At 43.0% G+C, this 14,461-nt stretch overlaps 1 protein-coding gene across 1 annotated transcript in view; it reads right to left on the reverse strand.

Annotated features, from left to right (window-relative positions):
- Positions 1-13,734, reverse strand: part of PPP1R13B (protein phosphatase 1 regulatory subunit 13B) — a 200,771-nt gene extending 187,037 nt beyond the window's left edge. Inside the window, exon 1 of the mRNA XM_029598045.1 lies at positions 13,194-13,734. Within this exon, the coding sequence (XP_029453905.1) occupies positions 13,194-13,202 (9 nt within the window). The 5' untranslated portion in view covers positions 13,203-13,734. The remainder of the gene's footprint in view (positions 1-13,193) is intronic.
- Between the last annotated feature and the right edge of the window lie 727 nt (positions 13,735-14,461).

Here is a 14,461-nt window from a genome sequence, read left to right on the forward strand (position 1 = left end):
TCAACAATGACACCTACTGACCTGACTGAAAAACATGCATAATGAGCTCCAGAACAAATTGTAGTCTATGGCCCCCCAAGTCGAGAACTGTCACTGCAATGCCTAGGCTGGAGGGTGGGAAAAAATCAAAATACATGGGGAAAAATATGACAGGAGTTGCAAATTAAGGTTCATTGTTGCCATTGCCCAAATGAGGCCAGTTTGGATTGAGCTGCAAGCTCAAAGAAGCAGGAGGAAATTACTGGATCAAAAAGAAAAAAAAAAAAAAAAAAAAGGCACAAAACTTCATTTTTGTTTCAACTCATTCGTAGTAATATATAGATATTAGCAGATAAGGATCATTTGGTCCACGTAGTCTATCCTGTTTCACTTACCTACACTACTCTAAATAAGGGTAGCTGCTGGTTCTGTGCAAGTTAGCAAAAAAGGAAGAAGATAAAGCTTTCTAGTGTTCTCTGTGATTGGCCACATAGATTTCCATAACTACTCTAATACTTAGCCATCCCCTCATTTCTTTTGCCTACTGCTTTTCCACCTGTCCTTATCGCCGTTCTTGATATATGTCCTAAGTATTCTTAAATCTGCTGGTAGGCTATGACAGGCATCTACCACCCCTCAATAAAGATTTTCCTTTTTTTTTTTTTTTTTTTTTTTTTTTTTTGAGTCTTCCTCTTTCCAACATCATATCATGATCCCTTGTCCTTGAATTAATTTCAATGGAAAATGCTGACTCCCATTTTAATGAACCCTGCAAAATATTTGAATACTTCTGTCATATTCCCCTCTCTTTCATCCAGCAATTATATTTTGAGTTCCTTAAGTCTCACTGCGTATGGAGTCGCAAGCCCTGCACCATTTTGGTAACCCTATGAGCTACTTTTATCCTATTAATTTCAAGCATATCTTAGATTTAAACTGTCTACTTGAAATTCTTTTAAATTCCAGGGAGCAACCATATTTTGAATATATCACAATCCAACATACAAAGCAGGATTCAATTGGTTCACATAAGGTGTACAATAACATTTGAAATGGTCTCCATATGGCCCAATCAGATCCTACAACTAAAGTTAATGTGTAACTTATCAATGTAGCTGGTCCTAAGGGTAGTATTTGTTATTTCAAAGGAAAAATACAGTATGTGAATGTGGGGGGGTGTGCATGTGAGAGGTTGGGGGTCCCAGTAACTTTCAGCAACTCAAATAAAAGGAAACCAGGATTTTAAGTCGCACGCTGGCAGTGTGATTGCCTTGCTGCTGGGCAATCAGTTCACTGAGAGACCGTGTCAAGCTCCCTTTATGGAAATGTGATGAACACGGACAATATTTTTCTAAAATTGGAAGATAAAAGTTAAAAAGTGTTAAAAAGTATGGCTATATCATTGGGGGGGGGGGGGGGGGGAGGGTTGAAGACCTTCAGTATGACATGGCTGATAGTACAGTTACCATCAACAATGCTGGGTAATTTATAACATGAGGCTTGTTGATTACCCGCTCTGCATTTCTTTACCTTTTTACTTTATATACTGTTGAAAGACAAGATTTAGAACCTGCAATTTCAAAATCTTACAAAATTTTCTCAAGTGATTTTATTGCTCATGAAAAGTGACAGCACTGAAGATCAAATCTTCCATTTATGCACAAAACAGATCCAGCCCAGGCAGTAGCAGTGCAAGCTTCTGTACACTTCCACTGCAAAAATGCATAAACCCTGCTCTTAAGCGGTTGCCATTAAGGAGGAGATGGTTATTCAGTCTTTATGACTGTTTAATATCTAGCTTCCCTGCTGAGATTCTTACTATTGTAGGCCAATAGTGATGGTGCTTTTATTTTAGTGATGCAGATAGCCATCCACTGAGAACTGGAATGAAATAACAATAGCTTAGGAAAAGAGTTGGTTAAGGCTTTCATATGGCATGGACTTTGGTCACTACTACTGACCTGAACTGGTCCTTGAATAACTTTTTTTTTTTAAATTGATACAAGGTAAACGTTACTTCTAGTCAAGTGTACTTTTAAAACAACACATAGAAAAGCACAGCTTCCTATTACTTCTTGTAAGTTAATTTGGTATACAGCTCATTAAACTGGCCTCCCCATCATTATACTTTTGTGGCTTGGGTAAGGATGAGGTTATTACATGTCTAAAATCAATTCCTGCTCACCTGTAAGGTCTGAGATCATGAGGACAAATGTCTCTTACTACAATAAAAATCTAGAATGTATAAACCAAATCCTAAACAAATTTGCTTTTCTCTTTTTTATATTCCAACAATTAAAGATGATTTATTTTAAACCAAATATTTGACCTTTGCTCATGTAATTTAAATGACCTGTTTTTTCAAGACTAGAAAGAGCACAAACATTGGTCCTATCATCCTAATCCTGATAGTGTTTTCTGATTTAAAAGCATCATGAGGGCATTTGTTACTACTTTTCCTAGTTATTGATGATCAAGGCTGTCCTCTTTCTAAGCTGTAAAGCCTGATCTTTGCTTCCAAAAGATCAGGCCAGAATTGGAATAATGGGCCTTTTTCAATAAAAGATTTTCATCATAGTCATAAAATGATAAAAATCTTTTTTATAATTTCACCAAAATACTTTAGGAAATGTGTAGTACTCTTTGCTTTATGACTCCTCTTTAAAAATGGTTTAAGATCTTAATTATAGTGCTTACAAAACAATCCCTCTTTCCAACTTAGAATGTAAGAGTAAAATAAGAGGTAGCATTTCAAAAAACAACAAAAAGAGCATCAAATCCAGGTGCAACTCACCACACATTTCAAAACAGAACAAAAAATGGCAGGAGAAACAAACAAAACAAGTTTCAGAAACATGGTTATCTGAACAAAACAAGTCAACAGAGACCTTTTACTACAGTGCAAAACCAAGATAGACATTTTGCATTTGAGCCTTCAGGTTTCCTCTGACAGCATCAGCTGTAGAACTATTTTAATAAAATCTATAATAAGGTTTAAAAGGTTAATTAACAACGTTTGTGGGGTTTAGTATTGGGTTTTTCTATACATGGTTTTATGTACAATTTATTTTAGGTACATTTTACCTTTGTTTATTGGGTCCCACACTGAAAAGAGGAGGTGATGGGCGTGGAGGATTGCTCATGAGAGAAGTCTGGTCCTGTGCTGAGTAAACGATGAGAGAGGTGCAGTGGATTGCTAGAAGAGCCTGGTCCAGCACCGAAGGGTGCAGTGAAATACCATCAAGAATAGCCTGGTACCTTGCTCGGGGTGGGGGAAGGGTACTGGGAAGGTGTGGCTGATAGCAGTTTTAACAATAATTGCTGCAGAGAACCAGGAAGAGGAGGAGGAGATGTTTCTGCTACTGCTTCATGTCTTCTGGCCCTTGCTGGCCTCAGAGTGCGAGAGGGAAAATGTACTATGGCCTCTGGTGAGGGGGAGGAAGGGGATGAGGGGAGGATGGAAGGAATGCCAGCAGGTTATTTTATCTCTGGCTCTATGGGGAAGTTTTAAAAAGTTATTTGCTGTAATTATTTATATATCTTTGGCACTTTTGGATGGACTTTATCACTGAGGAAGCAGTATCTAAATATTAATAAGGGACAATGGGTATGGGGGAAGGGGAAGAAAAGCAGGCACTGAAAGGGGCCATGGAGGAGGGCAGGCAGGAGAGAAAGCTGCTAGGGACCAAGCCAGAGAGCAGAAGGCAGACAACTGCCAGGGAACATTTTGAAATCACCACATGTATCTGTAGTGACACTTGCTCCAAAATTTTCACAGGAAAGCTCTGTGGGGCATTTTCCTAAGAAAATTCAGTTGCTGGCCCATGAGTACAAAGTTGATTGCTGGTGGAAGGTTGAAACAGAGAAAGAGTTGCTGGTGGGGAGTGGCTTGGCTGGGAGAGAGACAAGAGAGAACAAGACTGGTGGGTACAGGATGGGAGTCCTAAAACTGTTGGATGTTGAAAAATGGGTCCCTGTACCCAAAAAAAGTTGAGAACCTCTGCCTATGGTATGTGGTGCCCACTAGGTCAAGCTTCACCATTTGCAGGTAAAGATCCTCTGTATCTATCTCAACTATTTGAAGTCTGTTAATATTTTAACTTCCACTACCTGTTCTAGGAGATCATTCTGTAACCGTCTCTAAATTACAATTCCAGGCATCTACGATCCTAGAAGAGAGTGAGGAGAGGATTAAAAATGAGGAACAAACTACAAGTTTACTTTGTAAATGAAAGCTGGAAACCATGAGAATCTATTGATCTTAATTACTGAAGATCCTTTCCAGCTGACTGACAGACTAAAGTATACAGTGCTGAAATAGTCACCTTCATTTCTACAAAATGCAATAAAACCCTCAAGAGGTTAAATTTAAATGTTTTTTTATTTGCCTCAATAATTTGTACGTTTATCTGGTGCCTCACTCCTGACTGGTCTTTACTTCTGCAAACAGCTCATGAAAACAAACCTCCAAAGAGGTATGGAACTACATAAGCCAACAGTTCCTGGAATATGCTAGTGCTGAAAAAATATGAAATAACTGATAAAAAGTTATTTATAAACACTGAACCATTTATAGCTCAGCTGCTATTCTCTATAACTTTCTGGAGATGCAAACTCCTTTTTAGGTTTAATCCTCGCTGCGTGGCCAGGGTACAAACAGTTTCATATACCCAATGGAGGCAGACAGCATTGTGTTACAATCACCACTCTCACCCCATTATACAAACTTCCTTTGTCAGACAAAATGCCTGTCATGGTGTTATTGCTCCGGTTCAGGCGGAGCTTAGGGAACATCACCCTCAGAGTGGCGCAGGAAGAACTGACAAAGCTAGAACTGAGGCTTAGACAGGAACTGCATGCAGATAAGGCTTAAACTGAGGCTTGAACAGGAACAGATGTTATGGCCATCGGCCATGGCTGTCCACAACCGGGGCCGGCCTCCTATCCGCGGCGTCGTGCCGCCTCCAAGACTCCCACTGTCATGGCCACCGGCCGCGGTGGTCCGCAACCGGGGCTGATTATATACCCGTGACGTCGGAACACTTCTGGGGCTCCTGCGGGAGCAGGCAGCCTCCTGCGACGCTCCCTTCGCGGCCATTGCCGCTGCTGAGGCCTGGACGCATGGCCTCTTCCCTGCCTGGCTGACTCCTCCCCCTCCAGATCTGTATAGAGCCGCACGTGCGGCTGAAGTGTAAATTTAAAGGAGCCACAACAGGAAGTTATCATGGCTCCTCCTTGGGTCTCCTCCCTGAGTTCCTGTATTTAAGGCAAGGTCTGCTCCTCAAACCTTGCCTTGGTATTGAGGCTTCTAGTCTGGTTGGTTCCTGAGCTCAGAGTTCCTGGTTCCCGCTGTTCGGTCTTGTTCCAGTACTTCCGTTCCTGCTTCTCCCCTCTCATTGGACTGATCCTTCTGGAGTGACTCTTGGACCGGTTTCTGAACATTCTCTTGGCTTGACCCTGGACTGACTTCTGACCCTTCGCCTGACTTTGACCACAGGATCGGCTTCTGACCATTCTTCGGCCTCCAATCCTGGACTGATCTACGACCTGCTGGAGGCGCCAGCTGTCTGGATACCACGACCTGCAGGAGGCGCCTACATCCAGACCTATCTTCAGTCTTCAGCGATTCACCTAAGTCCAAGCGGCCCGGGTTCCTACAGGCTCCTCCTGGGGGGACCACAGGCTTCCAGTGGCGACGTACTGGTTCAACTTCTGCTGTACCTGGCCTTGCCTTCTGACGGTAGGGACCTAAGAGGGTTTACTCTCTCCTAGGTAGCGCTAACCCTTCCTTGGACTAAGGGTCCACCTCCAGGATCATAACAACAGACTAAGACAGGATGAGTCAAAGGCAAAACAGAACATGGATCATATTGGCCCAAAGGAGGCAAATCAGGAAGGAACCAAAGAGGCAAGACAAGGAGGGGCCTAGCTAGGCCACGAGGCAAGGTTAGGCTGAGGTCAGAAGGCCCAGAGGCAAGACAAGGAGCAAGAAGGCCTGTAGGCCAGAAGGCAAACCAAGGACAAGTCTGGAGAGGCTGCAAGGCAAGAGTGGCATATTGGGTGTGGTAAGGCAGGGAGGAGGAACTTGGCCAGCCTGAAGTACATGCTTGTTGAGGTCCCTGATGGAGGGGTGGCTATAAGACAGGCTGAGTCATAAGACCAGCGACAAGATAGAACACTTCTGAACGGGGCTCACTGTAAGTCTCTGCTTGTAGGGAGGCATCATAGTCAGGGTATGGAGAGGCTGCATAGCAGCTGAAATCTGTAGCATATGGCTCATGCCTTACCCTGAGGAAGCAGAGCTGCACTGAACCACACCAGGAGCTGAAAAGGAGCAACAGCAGAGAGAATGATTAACAGTGGACAAAAGAGAGGGAGACCAGTGGATGGAGAAATAAGGGGGAGTTGGGAATCCTGAAACTGTGATATACATAGAAAAAAAAAAAAGGAAGCAAGCTGTTGCGACTGTCGCTGCTCGACGCCCTCACTCCGCCCTCTTTACCTCTGTGGCGACTCCCTCCGGGTCTGATGGATGGCTGGCTACCGCATCGTCTCCATGCCATCTCCCTCCGGCGTCCACGGACCGGCTCGACACTGCAACACCGCCATCTTGTCCTGATGCCTAGGGCACGCATGTGTGCGTCCCGACTCTTGTACCAGCAAGGGCGCGAACCTCAGGGATGTCCCCCTGAGATGACGTCATCTGTTTAAAGGTCTTTGAAAATGCTAACAAACTGAATTAGCAAGGGTAAGGGGATTGCTTCGGCTACACCTCACAAGCTACTCTGCCTCCTCAGACTTACCAGAGGTACCCGCTCCTCGGGGGCCTTGCTCTTTTCTTTATTTTCAGATTACAGATAGGAACCGGTACTTGCTCCTCGAGGGCCCATGTTCCTGGGCACTCTGAAGATTCTCCACTGCCTGGAAGCTATCACTGCTATAATCAACTGTGAGTTACCATCGTTTTCCCTGGAACCAGGTACTCGCTCCTCGCGGGCCTAATCCTTTCCAGCTCCTGAGCTTATTTGAGACCTTACGCGAGTTTTGTCATCTAGTTCTATTCATGAACTCTGCCTACTCACTTTCTTCAGTTTCTCAACAGCTCACCCATCCTGGGATCGTTGTTCCAGTACCTGAGGGACTACAGCCCTGCTGGGCATATCAGCTCCCTACTGCCACCTCTGGTGGTTTCTAATAACCTGTTTAATAAAAGAACTAATGTGTGTGTCTCCATACTCCAGCCTAGCCGGTGGTCCCTCTCCGGGTATCCTCCCGGGAGCGTGGTCATCTGCCATCAGCCCAGGGATCCACCCACAACTATATCAGATTCATTACAGATTGCTACTCCTTAGCAAGACGATATCTGAGACACTACAAGATTGCTGACTCCTCCCTCTCCAGGAGCCCACTACACAGAGCTTTCTCTACAGATTGCTCCTCCTTTCTGATTACTCCTCCCATCAAGCATCTTCTCCATAACAGATTGCTAACTCAAGCAGCATATGTACAACAGATTGCTACCTCCCTAGCAAATTCACAACACAAGCATTGAAGGAGGAGAAGGCAGATAATTTCTTGCAATTGTGCAGAAGGGGGAAATTCTGCAGCAATTGCTGTTGCACTACAGAAGACTGGGGAGTGCTGGTCATACATGAGTTACCCCTATCCTGTACTGTTTCCTACAGTTTTTGCCTTGTGTATATTTATTCTTAGCTGTCACACACTTCATAAAACTTGAAAAGGTTTTTAGATTCCTTTATATTTCTTTCCCACCCTCTAGTGTGCAGCCTCATTGTAGATTTTAGTGTTACAAGCACAGACATACCTTCCCCCTTCTTCTTTCAACGTAAATACTTCTTATAAAAGCATTGAAGAATGCTAGCCCCAGGACTGAGCCCTGTAGCAGGCTTGCTGGTCCTTCTGCTCTCTTTAAACCCACACAGAGGCTGCCCATCTCATTTATTAGTCTTCTGAGAGTAACTGTGTCTGGGCAGGAGGGGAGCGGGGGAGAGCCTTACTGAAATTTTAAAAAGTCAAATTCATGTTTTGACTGGGTGACTGGCCAATGCTACCTTAGTCCTATAGCGTGCTGAATTAAAATACTCTACTATTCCCTCCTTTAGTAGCAATTCCAATCATTTTTCCACCATCGCGATCAGCCTAGCTGGCGTGTTGTTTCTACGTCTTATTTTCAAAACCACATCTATATATCTTTTTTCCAGTTAGTGATTCACGTACGTTGTTGTTGGCGGTTGCTACTCCTACATGCTAACCTTTTACCCTTGCCTGTTCAATAACCTCTTGCTTTTGTTCACTTTAACAAAAACTTGTAACCTCTGATGGCTCTTCTAGTTCATCCACTATTCTTTATGCATACGGATTTTCGCTTGCCAGTTACATGAACACACACTCACACTTATTTGAACATTTGGCAAACCTGAAATCTAGATATTAATTTTTGTGTCTCAAAATACAATTCAAAGCAGATTTCATATTTGCCCACTGCATACCAGCTTGTTGAGTTCTGTGCTATTCAATGTAAATGAGGAGTTCTAGGCAAAGTAAAAAATTAGAAGATAAAACCAGGTTTCCTGTTATGTCATGTCCCTGGGGTCCTAACAGAACAAAACTAATTAAAGATTTCCAGAAGAGGCAATGAGCAGAATTTGGTGGTGTTTATACTGAGCTAAAAATAACAATACTGGAATTTGCACAGGTGGGGCAAACTAATCCAAAAAAGCAGAGGGCACCACATCTTTGTTAACTAAATGTTGCCAAACCATAAGCATGTGTATACTTGGCCTTGTTATGATTGTGCTGTGGCCAGCTTTGGCACCCCACCTTCACAGCAAGCTTAACAGCAGCCACATTATTATTGTGAAACACACAAGCCATGTGCTAGCAAAAGTTGTTATATATATCAGGGTACCATCAAGCTAGGTAGAAATATCATCTTTGTGAGACTTTCCTAACTCCAAATAACTTCAAATATTCACAGAGGTGTACTGTGATGTTCATACGTCTCACTCTGCATGAAAAACTGGCCCCTAAACCACCACCTCACCTCGAGATATTAGCTGGCCCTCCTATAGTCAGATCAACAGATGAATACCGTGAAGGCCTCCCCAGAGGCACTCGGCACTCTGAACACTCTCTCTCTACTCCACTCTCCCCCTCTCAAGCCCAGAAATGGATGAAATGCAATTTGCAAAATTTATTGCGAATTGCATTATGGCCGTTTCAGGAATATTGCACAGCTTAACGCCAGGAAAAAAGGTGTAGTTATTTCCTGAGTTAAAACCCTGCAACAGCATGCGTTATGCTATCGCACGATGCGATATTGCCCCTCATTTTCATTAATCCAGCCCAAACCTCTCCCTAATCCCACCCCTTCCAAAAACTTGATTTTGCACCGTGTGATAGTACAATTATCGCATGCATTATGACGTTTACGCCATAATGCATTTGATGAATGATCCTATAAGTTTGTTAAGTTACATCGGTACTTTCACTAAATTTTAAATTATCTGTTAACAAAATTGAGTCCAGGAAATATTTGCAATAAATCTGGGGTATTTGGGGGAAGGAGGGAGGATAAGTAGGTGTCTACACTTTTATTGTCTTAAAGAAGAATACAACTTTGTGGCTTTTGTTTTCCTTATGATGTACAGTCATATTACATATACAATATTGAGAGAACAAAGCTATTAAAGAATTTGTGGAACACAGTACTTCCATGGAAATAGCAAAACTGAAAGTTATGGGGCCACAGATGGGTATCTTTGGGGACGTGAGTGGTTCCACGGGATCATAAAAAACTTAAATTGGCAAGGAGCAGTGATTGTTTTAGATGCTAATAAGGCTTGTGATCATATACAGTGGCTTTATTTGTTTTGGAATGTATTGGTTTTCCATAGGAATTAAAGTGTTGGATAAGGACCTGCCCTCAGTATCCAAAGTGGTACAAGGCAAGGATGCCCTTTATCCCCTCTCTTGTTCAATATAATGATTAAGCCCCTTGTTCTGCTGATAAGAATGTTCCAAAAAACGTTTGGCATTAAGGTAGAGGGAATTGATCATAAAATATCTTTGTATGCTGATGATATTATACTTGACCCAATTGGATACTTTGGCACTAACATTATGATTCTGTTGGAGAGGTATGGAAAAATAGTGGGCTACCAAGTCAACTTCACAAAATCTGAATTATTTCCCTTGGGTAGTACAGTTAAAAAAAAAAAAAGTGTCAGAGGATATCAAGCATTACTAGGATTCGGGGAAGGGGGCTTGGGGACAGGATGAATGGCAAGCATAACATTCTAATTATGCATTATATACACAGGCCTGGCGTAACAGAGTGTGCATACCGTGCAGTTGCACGGAGCAGCAGCAGCAAGATAGGTCATGGGGCCACCAGCATAGCCTAACCCACCAGTGGCCAAAGAAGAAGAGAGGTTGCAGGCAGACGTGCTCAACCCACAGACAGCTGAAAGTGAGAGGCCAGGGTCTTCTGTTATGTGCATGCTCACGGACAGCTTCCAGTCCCTCTCATCCCAGCGAAACAGGAAGATCAGCAGGCTGTGGTGGAGCTCATCACACCACGGCCCGAAGACAGCAGGAAGCCATGTGTATGTGAGTGTGCATGTGTGCAAGCCTGTGTGCTTGTGTGCCTATGAGCCCATGTGACACATATAGGCTCTCACAGGCATGCGCACACACACACATACACAATGTATCTGTGAGGGAGAGGGAGCCTATGTATGTTAGAGAGAGGGAGTGTGTGAAAAAATGAATGTGTTATTGTGTGTGCATATGAGAGAGCAGATAAAATTTATGCGGCCTTACCTCCCTCAATCCACAACAATCTCAGGGGGACTGGAAATGAGAAGATCACAGGTAAGGAGAGCAGAAGATTTTTTTAATCCTTATTAGTTCTAAAATTGTTGGGTGTAATTTGATGACTATGCTTTTTCGAAATATTTACTATTGGGGGGGGGAGAATACAACATTTTTTATTTACTGGACTTTGTATTCATCAGATGATTTGAAATATTAGGAAATTGTGAATATTCTAATCATTACCTGGTTTGAAATATTTACTCTTTATAAATATGATTTCATTTATTATGTTACTCTGTTATTGCCAAAGTAAAATAAATAAATAAATAAATAGAATAAAGAGCACAACACAAGGAAATAATGTACTACATCAAATATTTACATTAGGGGCCCATACATTAAGTGGCTCAAGGGGCAAACCTCTCATTATAAATGGTGGTCACAAATTCTTGCCCCAGTTGACGCATCATTTAATCCAATCAACAGATGCAAAAGCTCTTTTTCAGTGCCCTAAATCATACCTTAATTTAATTTGCTTCCATATCCATTACCAATCTTGTTCATGTAATGGTTGCCAGAGTGGGGAGGTGGGAGGAGTGGGGTAAAACTTTGCTGCGATTTTTGTATACAATAACCCTAACCCACCATCAATTCACTATCAGACTTTAACATTACACTGTAAAAAATTACAATTACATAGTAAATTTCATATCATTGTAAATAATTGCTTTTTTTGTTAAAATTCCTATCGCCTATTTTCTTCTTCAGCTCCCAGTTGTGTACATCCCTGTTTTATTGTAACTGCAACATTTCCAGCTTCGCACTTGTCAAAGTTTTATTGTATTTTCTCATTTTATATTCACCCCTTGTTTAATGTAAACTGGCATGATGTGATGCCTATCGTGAATGCCGATATAAAAAAAACACTAAATAAATAAATAAAATAAATAATCATTTGTACCTAGTTGCCATGCATGATAACATGTTGATATCAATGTAGCTCATTTGTTTAGCTGGCAGTTGATATGAGTGTTATTTTTATTAAGGCAATCCAAAAAATGTTTAAAACCAAGTGACTAGTAAAAAAAAAAAAAAAAAAAAAAAAACACTGCAAATATAATAGGTTGAATTGGGTGCTACAGTATGCACTGGGTTAGTCATTCTCATACAATATGTTACGGTGAGTGATGTAAGAGGACATTTCTTTAAACTCTGTAATTCAATGTGGCTTGAAGACATCTTCTGCTGGCCATCTGTAATTTTACATTTCTTTTCCAGGATGGATTAAAGTAATTTTCGGGCATTATCTGGTTTAACCCTAGCACCAGGTAGCCTAATTCTAATAAACTATATAAAGGGATACAATTTATCAGTTCTTAATCCACTGTGCTTCAAGCATGTCACCTTTCCCAGGCTCAGTCTATGTTAACATGTAAAATGAAGAAATACAGGCATCAATAAATGACTAATAAATCAATTCCTTTCATACAAAAAAAAGGAACTTACATTTTCAACTGCTTTCTCTTACATCCTGCAATCCTAGGATGTTACATAAATAAACAGTGCTCATGATAACTATTTATAATGCAATTATCACATTAAGCAAAGCATATTTGCTCTACAGATCTACACTATTTTATGTAAGACTATAGTCCGAATGCAACCTGCACACAGTGAAAACAGAACAAACTCTAAAACAGAAGGCAGCTAGCCACTAAAAAGCATATCTCTGCATCCAACAAAATTACACAAATTCAACTAGGAAATAAGACCACTTGCCTTCAAAGCACACGAGTTCTTTTATTAACCGGATTCACTGCACTTTTATAATCAAAATCACAGAAACAATGTCTGGGCCTGAGCAATAAACACGACCAACCTGGTTCTTATCCTCTCCCTTAGCTGTTTGTTTGGTTTTTTTTCTTTAATATGGTTGCCAAAGAGGGAGGAAAAAATAGATCGGGGAAGATTTAACACGAACCTGACTGCAATCCTCAGAAAGGTGATGAACCACGCAAACCCGACCCATTCCTGTCTATTTCTCCAGAACAAAGCTGCCCCAGATTGTAAATTCCCGCAGATAACACCACTCCTAACGGGACAAGACGTGCTTTTTTTTTTTCACGAATTAGCAAACGCGTTTGACATTACATAGATACAATGGGGGGTCTCAGGGGCTGTAAACTTATCACAGGGAAGAAAAAAAAACTGCTTTAACCTGGGGATGTCACAGCGATTGAAGACTTGAGGTAAAACACGGAGTGAGCCCTCCCCGAGGTAGAACAGAAAAGGTCATTCCGACGAGAATTAGGTGGGAATATTTCATTCGCTGTAAAAACGGCTTCCTGCCCGCTCCCCCTCCCGTCGCATCTTACCGGCATCATCTCGGGAGCGCTGGCGGTGCTCGCCGCTCCTCGGCGCCCAGCTTCTCCTCCCGAGGCAGCGGCCGCAGTCTGTCAGTGCGGGTTCAGCCCGAGGAGCGCGGAGCGGCGACCGGACCTGCCCAGCTTTCGTGCGTCTCTCTCTCTCTCTCTCTTTCTTTCTTCCGAGGCGTGAAGCACCGAGCTCCGGCGTCACCGGGTGACTGCGCTCGGCCGCAAGGCCTCCGCCTCCTAGCGCGAGTCAGGCAGGTACTGGGGGGGGGGGGGGGAGCGAAGAACGCGGCGCGCGCTGAGACCAAGCGCGAGCCCCTCCCCTCGCCTCTCTCCCGGGGTATTGCGCCGTCGGGCCCGCCTCCCCGCTCCAGTCCCGGAGGTGGGGATGGGTGCCAGGCGCTCGGCAGCAGAGCGCAGGTAGCACCTGACAGAGCGGGTCGGTGTCTCACTTAGATCTCTTCGGCTGCAAACAGCTCTCGCCACAGCTTGTCTCCTTGTTCCTGGGCCCTAGTGTGGAGGGGGAAGGGGGAAGGGGGGGGGGGGGCTGTAGCTGACTTTCCTTCCTAAATGGTCCCAACAATGGCTGAGCGGAAAGCGCCGTCTTTTCCGTTCCAACTGTCAATGCCGCCGTGACGTCAGCGCAGTTCTGGCGGAATGCCTGGAATGCGGACGGAACGCTCGGCTCGCTCGACCCCGCCCCTTTTCCTATGGCAGGAGGCGGTGGCGGCGATAGTGAAGGCCACGTGCGCGGGGGCGGGTCCTTACACGTGCAAACACCGGAGGGATAGAAAACTGCTTGATACTGTAGTGTAGGGGGTAATTATTGTCACTCAGGTGCTTTGTAACAGGATGACTGTGTCACTTTTCTTTCACATAGTGTCAGTCACATCAATTATATTTTGCTCGTTTTGCTTCATATATTGACAGCTCATAGCATAGACGGATCATAAATTCCACGTCCCACTGCAGATTTATAATCCTGCCTCTAGGATACCTTTTTCAGACTACTTCAAATTGCGCAAACTTTCTGTATTTTCAAAAGCAGCAGTTTCTCCTACTCTCTGAAAACAAAAAATGTGTGCATACATGCAGAAAAAGATTTGCCAAACCTGTTTTTTAAATGTATACACATTTTTCTATTAATCTGTAACTGGTGGCAAATTTGTAAATATTTGCTAATAATTAATTTAACATCACTTGGTATGTGCAGAAAAGCCTACATTATTCAAATCCTTCCTTTTTTAATATTTGTTTAAAGTACATTTTCC

This window comes from Rhinatrema bivittatum, chromosome 4 (genome assembly GCF_901001135.1).
Source record: "Rhinatrema bivittatum chromosome 4, aRhiBiv1.1, whole genome shotgun sequence".
In the NCBI taxonomy this organism is placed as follows: Eukaryota; Metazoa; Chordata; class Amphibia; order Gymnophiona; family Rhinatrematidae; genus Rhinatrema; species Rhinatrema bivittatum.